This window comes from Protopterus annectens, chromosome 5.part1 (assembly GCF_019279795.1).
Source record: "Protopterus annectens isolate FY-2018-M chromosome 5.part1, PAN1.0, whole genome shotgun sequence".
Taxonomy (NCBI): Eukaryota; Metazoa; Chordata; order Ceratodontiformes; family Protopteridae; genus Protopterus; species Protopterus annectens.
In genome coordinates this window covers 526,600,637-526,617,632 of record NC_056736.1, presented here as the reverse complement: position 1 = coordinate 526,617,632, position 16,996 = coordinate 526,600,637, and the positions used below count along the sequence as shown (strand labels likewise).

Below are 16,996 nucleotides of genomic sequence, written 5' to 3'. Positions count from 1 at the left end.
GTTTTGCAGTTTAACTCTTTTTCAGATAAGGAACAGACCAGACCGGTGGAAGCAGTTTTGGTCCCGGGAATGTGGGTGTGGCTAAAAGTGACGAAGAGGAAGACTTGGGCGAGTCCAAAGTGGGAAGGACTGTACCAGGTACTGTTGGCAACGCCTACTGCAGTCAGAATGGCTGAGAGGACATCCTGGGTCCATTTGACACACTGCACACTGGTAAAGAACTTTCAACTTGATAAAAACCTTGTGACTGATATACAAGGGCAAAATGGCCAAGAACAAAGCAAATAAAAATATAGATCAACCCCAGAGATGTTGCATAATCATTTTGTTGAGTATACATTTATTGACTATAATTGTGACAATGTTCCTCTTGTTGTGGTTTATCCTACACTCAACCACATAAGTGAAAGTGGGAAGGTGTGACGAAACATCCATAGACTGGCATCCAAATTTTAACACATACCTAGCCATGAAGCGTGTATATGCAGAGACTATGAACATTTCAAATTGCTGGGACTGTACAGCTATACCAACAGCATATGGAGGACTGATAATGTCCGCTGTCCCTCCGGGAATAAATGAGACTTGGGAGAATTTACTTTTTGATACAGGAACTGTGAGATCACAGGACAAAACAGCTTTATTTTTACCTGTCACACAAAAGGGAATTGTATGTTTCTATAAAAATGACACTCTCCAGGTGGGCTGGAGCAATTGTAATATAACAATATCTTATCGGTGTTATATTAAGACTAGTAATGGCAATACTCTTTGCAATACTAATTATGACTCATATTTGAACTCACTGAAAGCAACCATGAATGAAATTCTCAAGAATCCTGTCTTATTTAAACAATTGTCAGTTATAGACCAGAAAATGTTTCATGCAGGGTTAATGCGTATTAGTACTAAAGTAGAAAATTGTTATTTTATTTGTGGGAAAAAGGCATATAAATGGCTACCTGAGAATTGGTCCGGCAGTTGTTTTTTGGGTTATCTGGTTCCGGCTATAAGACATACTGCAGAATTACCTTTGGGTAAGATATGAAACGTGAGAGAAGCAGCCCGAAAACCTGAAGGTCCAGTCAAGAAACCTGTAAATCCAGTAGGACGGATCGAAGCTGGCTGGAAAGACCATAATAACGTAAAGGACAAAAGCAAATTGACTCATATGGACTTGAGTGACAGTGTTATATCTTGGACAGGAATATTCACAGCATATGGAGCAGTCAAATCAATCTGGGAGTTGAGGAAGCTGTTGAAACATATCGAAGTAATGAGTAATGCAACTTTCTCTGCCCTAGAACTGGTGACTGATGAACTGAATGCAATGAGAACTGTTGTGCTACAAACTCGAATGGCTCTTGACTTCACCCTAGCAGCGAGAGGTGGTACGTGCGCGCTTATCAAAGAAGAATGCTGTGCATACATACCGGACGATAGGCATGAAATTAACAATCACCTAGAGGTAATTCAGCAAGTATCAGCCATGACTGAACCAGGCCCAAACCCACTGACGGACTTTTTCCAGAATCTATTTGGGGGTGGGGTTCCATCCTAATGAATATTCTGATTGCTATTTGTGTGGGTATACTCCTAATAAGAGCATGTGTTTGTTGTGGAATTCCCTGCATGAAAAGATTAATCAAAGATTTTATTGATGTATCTATTACTGAAACTTTGTACCAAGATATTGAGATTGAAAAATTGATCTCAGATGAAAACTTTTTTCTGAAGTATAGACCAAAATGACTCACCTAGCTGAAAATCTTTAATGGAAGAGGTTAGGAGACGAAATAACATTATGCATACTTCAAAATAGAATAAAAAGAATTAATAGGAGGGAAAATGTTAGAAAAATATGCATTTGAATATATGTGAAATGCTAGTCTAAAAGCAAAGTCATATGTAATGCATTTTATTCTATTAATGATATAACAAAAAGGATGAATTCATGTGTAATTGCAAGTAGTTTTGAAACTGCAGTGTGGCCTGTAGCAAGTTGACCTCTGACGCTGGCAGTTGCTAGCTTAGCAAGTCTTAATGTTTATGCTTTTCACGAGTGATTATCTTCTGGGTCAGGAAATAAAATATGTGAAATAATGAAATCTTCTGCTCTTTCCTGCTGGGATGATTTGGCCTTGTGTATGTGTTACTAAGATAACACGCAGCTGTTGGGAAAGTGTTACTGGGAACAAAGAAGTGTATTAAAAGACTGAATCTGCTATTGTATTCGAACTGATGTGAAACCTTGAAGAAGTAACTTTATAGAAAGACATTATGTCTGACCAGGTGGATAGCAAGGCCATATTGTTACCAGAGGAAAACTTTTTTTAAATATACAGCATCAGCAATAATTTATGAATAGAGGACTGCAAGCTAAAGTGATGTAAATGCCCTGTGACATACCATGTCAGTAAGGTGGGCACAACTTGAATGTAAAGACTATAAAACTTGTATACTTCCTGTTTCATGTTAGACAAAATTCTGTACTTGTACGTTTTTTGCCTCCTGGTGTACACTAGTAAACTTTTGAACCTGAACCTCCTGTGTATTGATTTCTTGATTTTATTTAACATCTTTAATTACATAAAAAAGTCATGAATGATACCCAGTACTGGGCCCAGCTTATCTCTAACTGCACTACCCACTCAAACCCTGAGGATATAGCTAACATCTCTGAAGATAAATGCAGCTCTACTTTTTCACCAGTGTTACCACCAAACTTCTCAATATAAAGTATGCAGTCTTTCTCCTCTGTAAAAGAAACCCCTGACACCTCCCCGGTTTCCAAGGCTGGCTACTTCAACTTCATAAAATATATAAAATCTTGAGCTAATTAGAGGAGTTACTGACAAGAATTCTGGAATGATGATGCAACTGAGACACTCCCCAGTGTAGGCTGAGGCAAACTAGTGGGCACTGGTTTGGCTTTTAGTGCTTTGTGCCTCATGGCTTCAGAAAGAATGGCTATGTAAGACTCTTAGATTACAGACAGGGAAACCAAGATCTCTATCCAGTCCCAGGGAACCTTCTAATGAACATAGACCACGAGGACTCTGTCCTCAACCTCAGTAGTAATAGCACAGGCTTCCTACACTGAGATCCCCATAGTATATGCAAGCATGACTGTGTCTTTGGTCCTGGAAACGTGCACAGCCGACGACATGGTTTCCTATGGAGTGGTTGTGCCACAGGTTGCAGCAAAGACTGACTCCAAAGACTGGGGCTGCAAAAGTGCCTCTATGTGTCCAGAGCCATAGGACCTATGGGGACCAGAGTCACCCACTGGAGCATATGCAGTCCCTAATGTTTCTCCCTATGTGACTTTCCAGCATGTTTCTTCTTCTTTAGGGGAAATTCCTGCTGGCCTTGGGTGACACCATAATTGTACCAAAGGAGGAACATGCCTCTTTATGAGCCAGCAACTCCTAGAGGACTTTAGCTCTTTTCCTGATTGCCCTTGTCTTAAATGAAAACATGTGGACAAGCATCCATGTCATGTTCTAGGCTGAGGCAAAAGGGACAACAGGAGTAATAGTCTTTGTGTCACATTTGTTACTTGCAATTGACACAACTATTAACTTTGATATGACAGGCCAAATCAGAATCACAATCATTATCTGTCATCAGACTGTCAATACAGCAGTACAAACATGAAAGAAAATTCCCTTGTGAGGTACTTATCTTTCTTCTGGAAGCAGGAAAACTTTCTGTTCACTTATGACAGCAAACTGGCCAGAAAGATCTGAATATGGCATCACCCTACATGTCACTAATACCACAGACATCCCTACAAAGCAGTAGGAGGGTGTCTCCCAATGCCTCTGGGTTCATTACAACTCTGGATGTTGGGTTAGGTGGTAGAGCTGCCTGCAGGTAGAGTATAATAATAGTGATGACTTGCAACAGTGAATAGTATGACTAACATCCTACAGACCCCAGATCCTAACTAATTTGGCTCGCTACAAGGTTGATCATTCCCATTAAACCTAGATAACTTCTTTGAAATAGTCAGAGAATCATTGAATCAGAGAATGTGCACATAGTGTACCTTGATTTGATTAAGGCTCATGACACTCTACTCCTACTCTGGCATCATTAACAAACTGGTCAAATGCAATATATGTTCCTGTATAACCTAATTAATTGCTGGTTTGCAGACTGATAGGTACCACACCACTCTGTCAGAGTGAATGTGACATTATTCAAGAGACTTTGTTCATCAGTGGTGTACCTCAGGGTTCTGTTTTGGGACCAGCCCTATTTGGCATCTATTTCTCCAATATCAAATCTGAAATTAAAGGCCTCTGACAGACCAAGTTCATGGATGACTGCAACTTTAGAGCTATCATTAACTTCCTAGAAGAAACTTTGATCCCTCAAGCCGGCCTAACACAAACAAATATATGGTGTCAAAACCAAGCTGAATGCCACAAAATGTAGCATGGTGCAGTCTGGGAAACAGGAAATATTGCAACACTTACCATATAGATGATACTCTCTTTGAAGCATTGTCATTAGAGAACTAGGTGAACAGCTTTGTGGACAACCAACTCTTTTTTGACCACCATGTATCCTCTCTCACTGGGAAAGCCTTTTGCCTTACCCAACTGATAACTATGGGCATCTTCTCTTGGTCTAAGGAAGGTAACATTCTCCTCTGCTCGTTCCCTCATCAGGTCCATACGAGAATATAATGCACTTTTCATTATGTAGCTGTCCAAACACCTAACCCAATTTGAAAAAAAAAATACTGGCAAAAGCAGACATTTTTGTCCTGTCCCACTGAAGTCAGATCCAAGAAATCCCTGATAACAGTGGTTCCTCACAAAAAAAAACTCAGATATTACCTCCCTATATTAAGCAAAGCATGTACAAACCCTGTGTCTCTTCTGTTTCCTACCAATCCACCTATGACACAGTCTGTTCCTGACTACAAAGCTGTACATGACCCACTCTCTTATTTGTTCTACTCCATATTCACAAGACTGGTAGTAACAGAAATACATGATCAGGACACCTAAGCCTATATTACAAGAAAATAAGACTTATTGGCATGACATATTCTTCCAATAAATTCCTCAGTCCTGAAACAAATCCTGTTTTATTTAAAGCAAAGTATATCTCTCACTATTATTAAATATAACTTATATGAAGGGATGGGGAAAACAAATTTACCCCAAACCTAGCACCTCTGTCCCTTACGGACAGAGTCAGTAACTAGCCGGATATATCAATGGGATGTGGTGGCTAGTTTTCCAAGGAGTTAACTGGTCTATTGCTAGTAGCAACCTATGAATCTATGAAGCTAAGTCTTCTGGAATGGTTTCTTAAACTTTGCTCATAAACATCTTAACTGCTGTAAACCTCCCAGTTCTCCTAGAATCACCAAATAAAATACATCACAATCAAACACATAATGTGTGTACCATTCCCAAATAAGGTTTGGTGGTAGTGTGGATGGTACAGCTGTTTATGCCATTTACAAATAAGGTTTGGTGAGAGTGGCTGGTATGGCTGTGTATACCATATGGAAAAGGTCAGGATGTGAGACAAAATGTGCAATTCAGAGTCAACATTTGAGAGAGAATAAGGATAAGAGACTTAACTGGTAATGGTATACACAGCCAAACCAGCCACACTGCCACCAAACCTTATTTGAGAATAATATATACAGCCATACCAACCAGACTGCCACCAAACCTTAATCAAGAATGGTACACACAGCCTTACCAGCCAGACTGCCACTAAACCTTGTTTGGAAATGATATATGCAGCCATACCAGCCATACTGCCACCAAACCTTAATCAGGAATGGTACACACAGCCTTAATAGCCACACTGCCACCAACCTTATTTGGGAATGGTATACACAGCCAGACAAGCCACACTGCCACAAAACCTTATTCGGGAATGGTTTACACAGTTATACCAGCCACACTGCCACTGAATATCTTATTTAGGAGTGGTAGTGGTATGCACAGCTACACCAGCCACATTGCCACTAAACCTATTTTGAGAATTGTGTACACAGCCAGACTAACCACACTGCCACTGTACCTTATTTGGGAATGGTATACATAGACATAATAGCCACCCTGCCAACAAACCCTATTTGGGAATGATATATACAGCCATACTAGTCACAATGCCATCAAACTTTATTTGGGAATGGTATATACAGCCATACCAGCTACACTGCCAGCAATTTGGGATGTCTGCATATCTTAAAAAAACAATTCGGAGATTGTCACGTTTTTCTTCTTTTCTATATTAAGAGAAAAATGATACTGACAAATTCAATTTAGCCTATTTTACCTGTACCATAATTTTTATCTTGTACTTTTCTCACCAATCCTGTTGCAGCTTCCTCCAACAGCATTAATGTGCCTCATTCCTTTTCCATATATTTTACAATGCATATGTCAATATTTCCCATGTAATAGTTCACAAGACCACAGACAGCCTAAACAACAACATGTCTATTTCCATTTATCATGTTTACTTCTATTATGGCTTTACTTGACTCGTTCTTTTTCTACTTATTTGGAGTTTGGAGTCCTGTATTTTGTGACAACCTTATGTTAATACATTTAGTACGTCCATATGCATCACACTGGTGCCTCTCACAAAAAGTTTCACTCCTTTGCTCTTTCTGTGCTTTTTCTCTATCGCAGCCTGAGTGAGTATTGATAACTTTCTTACTGCTTCTGTTACCTTATGTTAATATGCAGTACTGTCAGTACCTTACATTAATATGCACTACACTGAGTGCACTGATTATGTTACTGTCAGTACCTTACATTAATATGCAGTACATTGAGTGCACTGATTATGTTACTGTCAGTACCTTACATTAATATGCAGTACATTGAGTTCACTGATTATGTTACTGTCAGTACCTGATGTTAATATGCAGTACATTGAGTTCACTGATTATGTTACTGTCAGTACCTTACATTAATATGCACTACACTGAGTGCACTGATTATGTTACTGTCAGTACCTTACATTAATATGCAGTACATTGAGTTCACTGATTATGTTACTGTCAGTACCTTACATTAATATGCAGTACATTGAGTTCACTGATTATGTTACTGTCAGTACCTTACGTTAATATGCAGTACATTGAGTGCACTGATTATGTTACTGTCAGTACCTTACATTAATATGCAGTACATTGAGTTCACTGATTATGTTACTGTCAGTACCTGACGTTAATATGCAGTACATTGAGTGCACTGATTATGTTACTGTCAGTACCTTACGTTAATATGCACTACACTGAGTGCACTGATTATGTTACTGTCAGTACCTTACATTAATATGCAGTACATTGAGTTCACTGATTATGTTACTGTCAGTACCTGATGTTAATATGCAGTACATTGAGTGCACTGATTATGTTACTGTCAGTACCTTACATTAATATGCAGTACATTGAGTTCACTGATTATGTTACTGTCAGTACCTGACGTTAATATGCACTACACTGAGTGCACTGATTATGTTACTGTCAGTACCTTACGTTAATATGCACTACACTGAGTGCACTGATTATGTTACTGTCAGTACCTTACATTAATATGCAGTACATTGAGTGCACTGATTATGTTACTGTCAGTACCTTAAATTAACATGCAGTACACTGAGCGCACTGATTATGTTACTGTCAGTACCTTACATTAATATGCACTACACTGAGTGCACTGATTATGTTACTGTCAGTACCTTACGTTAATATGCAGTACATTGAGTTCACTGATTATGTTACTGTCAGTACCTTACATTAATATGCAGTACATTGAGTTCACTGATTATGTTACTGTCAGTACCTGATGTTAATATGCAGTACATTGAGTTCACTGATTATGTTACTGTCAGTACCTTACATTAATATGCAGTACATTGAGTGCACTGATTATGTTACTGTCAGTACCTTACGTTAATATGCACTACACTGAGTGCACTGATTATGTTACTGTCAGTACCTTACGTTAATATGCACTACACTGAGTGCACTGATTATGTTACTGTCAGTACCTTACGTTAATATGCAGTACATTGAGTGCACTGATTATGTTACTGTCAGTACCTTACATTAATATGCAGTACATTGAGTGCACTGATTATGTTACTGTCAGTACCTTACGTTAATATGCAGTACATTGAGTGCACTGATTATGTTACTGTCAGTACCTTACATTAATATGCACTACACTGAGTGCACTGATTATGTTACTGTCAGTACCTTACGTTAATATGTACGCATGCAAACACACACACACACACTCACACACATGCACACACACATGCATGCGCGCGCACGCACACACACACATGCTCACACACACACACACACACACACACACACACACACACACACACACACATACACACACACACACACACACACACACACACACACACACACACAGACACACACAGTATGGCAAAGTGGAATGTCTAATGGGATTTAAAGATGCTGCTTAATGAGAGGTACACTTTGCTTCTGGCATCTCTCTGTCTGGCAGTGCTAAGTGTGTGACAGCTTTTAAATCTGTAAGGCACTTATCACTCTTACACTCTTTTCTTAGTAACTGGTAAAACACTGGGTCAGGTAAAAGTCTCCATGTATTACAAAACAATATTAATGGGTCTCCAGTCATGACTCCACTTTTTTATGCATTCTCAAAATGAAATTCACCTATTGAGCTTTGGACTCATAGTGAATTTTTCGAATCTACTTGTGAAATACATAACAAATTGTTTATCACCAATGACACAGTTAGAATCCATTGTATTTCTGAACAAGCCTAAGGGGAATTTCCTTCTTCTTTTCACAGAACTTTGCAGATTTGAGTAAATTAATTTTAACTTGCTTACTCAAGTTTTTGTTTTAGCCCAACTCACTGTCACATAGTGTACGTCTTTATTCCCTCACTTATATCTTTATTCCCTCACTTATATCATTAGCTAACAGTACCTATCATTTGTCATTTAGGCAATCGTTTTACCTTTAAATGAGCTATACTTTATATCACTGTAATGGCTTTGATTTACTCTGTGCATGAATGTATGATATAATCCTACTCTGTATGCTACTGCATTATTAGATGTGGCTAGTTGTACTAACATCCTAAAGCAACCAGCATCACTATAACAATATTACACAGAAAAAGGTGACAAAACAGGTTAATGGATGCCGTAAAAGTAAATCAGCTATCTGAGATGAAGTCTACATTTACAGAGTCTCTAGGTTCCTCAGTACAACCTAAGGCATATACATTTGATAAAAGGAGTCCATGCATTTGTAGTGTAAATGTCAGTGATAAATTATTCTGCTTTGTAAGAAATAAAACTTACCAGAAAGGAAAAGAAAATGGAAATAGCTGAGAGGAAGTGCCAGACATCATGATCATCGAAGAATTCCAGAAGGACGCATTCCCGGTTGTGTTCTCGGGATTGTGCAGGAGTTTCCTGGTTTGTGGAGGCAAGGAACAAAAAGTTAATAGCTAACATGTAAAATGTCTTTATCTTTATTCAAGATACAAACATCACCAAGAATATATAACTGAACAGGAGGCAACAGAATTTATTCTCATTTTAAATTATAGGGAAAAACACCAATATTTATGTCTATCCTTTTAGCCCTATATTGTTGCTCTCACATTTGTTTCCATTTTTAAGGTCTTTAGAAACAGCAGCTGATCTAGGGTGGCCAAGGTGGTGCAGCGGTTAGTGTTGTTGCCTCGCAGCAAGAGGTTCTCTGGTTCGATCTTTGGTTGGGGTGCCTTCTGTGTAGAGTCTGCATGTCCTCCCTGTGGTCGCATGGGTTTCCTCCGGGTGCTCTGGTTTCCTCCCACATCCCAAAGACATGCTGTAGGTGGATTGGACACACTAAATTGGCACTAGGTGTGAGTGTGTGCGTGTTTGTGCCTTCCTTGGAAGGTTGGGTGCTGGGCTGGCAACTCGACACCATAAAACTCTACTGCCAATCATGAGCTGACAGGTGATCCGCTGTGGTGACCCCTAACTGGGAAAAGCCGAAAGAAGAAGAAGAAGAAACAGCAGCTGATCTGCATTTGTTCCATCTGTGCTACTATGAGTGCAAACCAATACTATCACAGGATGGAAACAAATATTTCTACAACAGTTGTAGGTATGGTGGAGCCTTTGCTAATGTCGTGTTTCAGTGATTCAAAGAAGAAGCTAGGGGAAAGATAGAAGACTATAAGTGAGGTCTTAGACTACACAGAGTTGGAATTCAAAGAGCTGGAGAACAGACAAAAAAATGTATAGAGGATTGGCAATGGGACAAGGTAGACAAATTCTGGAACTACATTAAAAGAAAAATAAGAATGCATTGCGAAGGGTGTTAAGCATAGGAACATCTAAATGGATGAAAATTAGTCTAGAAAGATAACCAGCATGTGTAACTGGGGAAGTTATGAAAGCAATGCAAAAGATAAGGGTCTACAAGAAATGCAGAGATGGTAGGGTAAGGGGAACCCTCTGATTATCTCTGCTTGAGCAGAGAAACTAGGCAGGGGTGTCCTCTCTCCCTTTTGTTATATGAACTATATTTAGAACCTTTGGCAAAGAAAATAAGGGACTCAGAAATTCAACGATATAATTGGTATGGTAGTCAGGAAAAGCTGTCTCTATTTGCAGATGACATTATTTTATACCTGACCAAACCAGAAAGGGAAATTACAGTGTTATGGAACACATTGAGACAGTTTCAAACCTTTTTGGGACACAAAATTAATGAAGCAAAAACAAAAGCAATAACAGTAAATTATGAACCCACATACGAACTGGTTCAGCAATATCCATATTTATGGGGAAATAATAAAATGAAGTAATTAGGAGTATGGATTAAAAATGATACTGGTGTGGCAGCTAAGGATATGTGGGAAGAGACTAAACAAAAGATACTGCAAAAACTGAGAAAATGGAAGCTCTGTTATATGGATATTGATAGTAAAATATAAGCCGTTAAAACCTTTATAGTCCCTTTAGTCTTATACATTGGTCAGGCATATTTTTATCAACCAGAGTAGAAGTTGTGGATAGCAATTAATAAAGAGCTGAAGGATTTTATCTGGGAGGGGAAGATGGCAAGAGTCAAGTGGGATAAGCTTATACTTCCAATAGAACAGGGCAGATTGGGATTACCCGAGTTGAAGGGGTATTTCAGAGCAGCACAGTTAAGGCTCCTAAACACAAAACAAGCAGAAACCTATAATTCAAAGTGGAAAGAGATGATGATGAAATGGGGGAAGTTCAAGTAACAGGGAGAGACTGGGATTTTGAATGCAGACCTTTAAGGAGAACAATAATCACACAGAATATTATATTCGTAAAGTAGCAGAAGGTCTTCTAAGAACTAAGCCAACATGGGAATGGAGAAAGGAAATTCTGCCAATAGGGATGACTGCAATTAGGGATGCAGACAATAGGCAGGTGGGGGCAGGAATGTATTGGAGAAAGCTGGCAAAGGAACCAAGGTACTGGGAGCAAATAACTAGAGAGGGAAGGGTAATACAATGGGAAGATGCCAAAAACTTGTTTGGACTGCAGGCTACAGATTGCCTTCCATATCAAGGATTGATATCAGAGTATAGGCAAAGAGAAAGAGATAGGGGGGGTCCTAAACAAAAGACCAGCTCTGGTAGAGTTTTTAATAGAACTAGAACAGAAGTTGCCATTAAGAAAGGAATAATTAGTAGATCATATAAAATATTGCATGGTAACTATAAGAATCCATCAGACTCAGTTAGGAAGGACTGGGAAGAGAGATTAGATAAGTAATTCACAAAGAAACAATGGGGGATATATGTATGTTTCCCAAATATACAACAAACAAAGAAATTTTCCTCAGGTAGACAGCAAATGTTGGAGGTGTGATGGGGTAAAAAGAAGCAACTGGAAACGTATTTTCTGGGTGTGTAATGAGTTATTAGACTTTAGAGATTCCCTCCAGACTGCTTTATTAGAGATACCGGGTGGTCAAGTTGGAGTGACCAGGGAAATTATTTTTTTGAGCTATGATACAAACTTGGAATTGCCTAGACATACTAAGGCCTTGCTGAGTCTAATTATGATGGCTGCCAAAAAAAAACAATTACTAGAAAACGGAAATCAAAGTCTAAACCAACTTTACTAGAAGTAGTGAAGATAGTAACAGAGTTAAAACAACTGGAACTGGGATCTTTAGAAAAGGGTAGGAGCAAATTATGTAACAAAAATGGGAACTGTGAGGTCAATACATGCAGAGGAGGAACAAGGTTTAAAAGAAGGCAGGATTTGAATGAGCTATGTAATGGTTAACCAGCAGTGATTGGATATGGTAAAGCTGATGAATGGTGTTTGCAGCTACAGTTGTCTGACATGGTTTGGAATGTATAATGTCTACAACTGAGATTCTGTCACTGTGGTTTATTATCATTTATATAAATGTAACATGGCCTGTGTCATATGTGATAGTTTAATAAAGATGTCTATTGTTTAAAAATAAAAAGAAATGTGGAAGTTGTTAAAAAACCTCTGCTGAAGTTTTCCAGACTCCCACATAAGAAATGTCAGCCACTCAGGGTCTCCCACTTATCTCTGTCCACACCTACTCCCATGGGTCTATATCACTTAATCAGACTATTTGTCAAATCCCTCTTTGTCGAACCCTATTCATCGAAGAGACAAATCAGCAAATGGACTTTTCATCAAACTTTTTCCTAGGGCTAAACAATGGTAGGCCAACTAAGTGACCATAAAAAAAAACACAAAAAACATAAAGTTTAAAACCTAACTGGGTGGGATCCCCCCAACTAAATATACCAACTCCGAGATTGCACTGCAGTGGGGAAAAGGGCAAATTTCAGATGGTGGCCAACCATTGTTTTGGCCTAGGAAAAAGTTCAATTAAAAGTCCGTTCGCTGATTTGTGTCTTCGACGAATAGGGATTCGAGAATTAGTGTTTTTGACAAAGTGAGGTAGACCCTACTCCCACACATATCTTTATTGCAAATCACCAAAACCACTAGCCTGATTCTTTAAGATCCCACAGGCTTGCAGAAAGTCACAAGGTCCTTGTTATCAGTGATTTAATAGGTCATAGGTTCATAAATTCTCAGGTTATACTAGACAGGTGGCCTAAATGACCATATAGAGTCTGACAATGCACCTTTGGATGTATAGCCAGATTTACCCCCCTAATTCATAACAACCATACTACTTATCCTGGGATTAAGTTTCTGTGACCCCATTCAATCATTATGACTTAAATTAAAAGAGAATAAAATATTACTCCTTTTAACATACAACAAAAGTTTGCTTCACAGGTACAGTATTCTCTGGGTAATGCACCTGTTTCTCCAAGACATACTTATGTTATGATGTAAGCTAAGAACTTTGAATTGAGTGTTTTTAACCTTACAAGTGTTTCTGAGGTAGAGAATGTTTGGTAAGACGAGTCTTTCATAGTTCTGAAGACATGACAGAGATTGCAATCTAAAAGTCTGTACGAGATGGAAAAAGTGAGAGGGTTACCAGTTTATCTGGTAAACTAAGGAAATCAAGCCCTTTAATTTGCTTGGTTGGAAAATGTTTTGGTCTTTAAAATTGGGTTATGTGTTTGGAGAACTGTGGTTAAGGCTAAAGCCAAAAGTCTGTGTGCATGAACTGGAAGTGAACAGTTATACACCAAATACACAACTAGCTCCACAGCCAAAGCTCAAATACATATTTCAATAAAAATGTATTGAACTACCACCAAAGGTTCACCAAATTAAATTCATAATAGTCCATCAGACTCAATGAAAGGAAATATGTGGTAAACTCATTTCAGTCCATTTGTATCTTTGTCAATACCACATTAATCACAATGTTTTGTTCCACATATTATATATATAAAATTGTTAATAATTATTTAAAAAATCCATTAATTTTAAATTGATATACATGTAACAAATACCAGTAGTGTAGTTAGGGCTGGATGAAAGGAGCAACTGCACTGAGTGCAAAGTGTTAGTGGATGTGATCGGCCATCAGATCCATCCTCATTTTGAAAGCTGGTTTTGTATTTGTGGACAAACCTGAGCATTTTAGCACTCTCTGTGTGGTCTAAACAATAACATTTGCTTGCTACATTTGTAGCAGGCAGTTTGCTACAGTTTAAAACAAAAAGTTTTGTTTTACTTTTATTTTTATTTTTTATTAAAACCTGAGTACTGTAGAGTTACATGAGTGATGTGAATGGTTGAAAATGCTTGCGACATTTGTATCAAGCAGTTTGCTACTGTTTAAAAAAAAAAAGATTTGAAAAAGAGGTGAGGTAGGAGGGAGGGAGAAGCATGTATCAACCTGCCTAGTTAGTGCAGCCTGATAGGAGCAGAGGGCAGTCCTTTTCCTTTGCTCTTCAGTTTAAGACCTGAGGAAGTGGAGGGGGCAGTTCGTGGGACTTGCACTGGCCAGCTGTGCCTCTATCAAATACATAGGAAAATATTACAAATTCTCCCATATTCAAAAATGTTATAGAAAAACTTAACAGTGACATCTAGTGGCTATAATATAAAATTCCATGTCAAGAAAATTCATTCTTTTATTTTTATTTAAACCTGGCTTAGACAATGCACCCAACTGTACAATCCATTTTTACTCCCTGAATTCTAAATAGTTTGCCAACCAGTTTTATTTATTGAATTTTCCATAACCCTCTCAATGGCCATTAATACAAAATGCTTCTTTATGACAAAAAATATCCTTATATAGTGCATTTGCCTCCAATTTGCAAAAATATCACTTAAATATTCTGTTATTCTCATAGAATGATAGTGAATACTAGGCTAACTGCCCCAAGAGCAAAGTGTTAGGTGACATGATTGACCCAATCCACCCTCATTACTCTTTAAGGGCATGCTGCCTTTTAAAATATGGTATTGCATTTGCAGACAAACCCGAGTGATGTAGCACTCCCTGTGTGGTCTAAACTATAGCATATGTTTGCCATTTTCAGCCTAGCCAATTACCCCATTAGTTAAATTCTAAGGTCCCTAATTTATGCTATCCATATGACAGAGGTTAGATCTGGGTGAGACAGTGATTACTTCTAGGATAATACCACTGAGTATTGATAAGTATCACATTATAGGAACTAGCATTTAGGTGCTGCCTCTGTCCATATGTACTACAGGGGGCAGTCCTGGGGTAAATTTCCTCATTCCCATCCACAGACCCAGGTTACACCTGAATAGGGTCAGGGCTAAGCATTGGTTTATGTGGACAAGCAGTATGTTCCAGAGCAGTAGTAACCTCGGAGAGATACTCGTCCCTCCAAACCATTTTCTGCAGCATTAGTAACCTCTGAGAGATGCACTTGTCCCTCCAAACTATTATGTTTAAGTTGCAAAGGAGATTTAGGTCTCTTGAATGCAGTCTGCAGGACACCTAATACAATAACAATGTTCTAAGGTAGTCTGTGTAGAACCTATGTTTTAGGCCCTGTATACTCTTAATGAGGATCCTCTGTTGTTTGAGTTGTTGACTATGCCTGGTCAGATACATGCAAAGGTGACATTATACTCATTGATTGGTCTGATGAGAGCAGAATTAAGGAGAACAATGACATCCCAGGAACTGGAAGCTCTCCCTCTGCTGATAAGCTATGTAAAATAGATGGACTTTCTTGCCACTGTGGACACATGTTGGTCAGATGATAGGCCACTATCCACAAATCCTCAACTACAGGGTTGATTCTTAGGAGTGTATTGTCAATGTGGTAATTTCTTGAGGTACTGATTTCCCAAAGGGTACAATGATGTACTTTTTGGCTTTCAGTTTCAGTCCATGATCCTGGCACCAGTTATTTGTTTGGGAGAAGCCTTCATGCAGAATGGCTGAGTCAGTAGAGAATTCAATGACTGCTCCTAACTTGCCACCTCTCATTTTAAGCATTCAAGTAATTTCATCTGCATAGAATGCTAAGCAAAACCAATGTGCCATATAAATTACTTCTTCACTTCAACATGTGATCATTGAATTAATATGAAAAAAATTATGATGTATTAGATAAAAAATCCAACTCTTTGGATTTTAAAATTAACATAATGAACAATTTCCACAAGATACTGAACCAAATGGTCTAGTTTACATCAAGATCAAAGGTTGTAGATCCAGAAAATCAACAATCTTAAAATGGCTAATATGTTGTTCTAAAGTCTTTACTCTTCCATAAATTAACATGCATCAATTAGACAAAACTGTAAATAAAATATTATTTGCCTTTAAATGTGCAAATTTCTATAAATAATATTCCTTATCACGTGGGTATTGGTACAACAGATTGTAAGAAAGGCTAGTTATTAAGAATCTGATTTTACTTTATTTTTATAAGTTAGTGGTTCATTCCTGTTCATTTATTTTTCTGTTTCTTGAGGACATTTTACATGTATAAAATTGTAGAGCCTCTGAACAAGTCTATTATACATGCCTATAGAACACACTTGAAAATCACCTTCCTTTGAACACAATCCTTTAATTGCAGGAAATGGTGATATGGGAATTGTATGTATTATGTGTTTCAGAAGACACTTGGTTGCTTGTAAAATTTGTACTTTTTAAGACAGGAATTCCTAAACACTATGGTACTCAAAACACCATTTGTATATTTTATTATCAAAACATCCAAAACAGGAATACTTTGTAACAGGATCTCAATTCCATTAACATATCCATATCAATTCTCTGGGCATAATTTACTTTTGAATGCTATGGACATCTAGCAGTGTTTTCACAAAGACTGATGGTTGATATGGATGATAAATAAGGGTAAATTAATGGAATTTGTCAAATACCTTAATGTAACTAAGTTGGACATTGAATACACAACTGAGATCAGTTACAAAATAAAAAGATTTCCTTACTATAACTGATACTTAATGTCAAAGGACAGTTTCCTGTTGATAATATTAAATTTAAACAGGGTTCCAT

General features: G+C 38.0%; 1 protein-coding gene across 1 annotated transcript in view; it reads right to left on the bottom strand.

The window, feature by feature from the left end:
* The window catches only part of SIDT1 (SID1 transmembrane family member 1), an 853,551-nt gene that overhangs the window by 16,551 nt on the left and 820,004 nt on the right, over nucleotides 1–16,996 (bottom strand). The window contains exon 25 of the mRNA XM_044073143.1: nucleotides 9,373–9,486. Within this exon, the coding sequence (XP_043929078.1) occupies nucleotides 9,373–9,486 (114 nt within the window). The remainder of the gene's footprint in view (nucleotides 1–9,372; nucleotides 9,487–16,996) is intronic.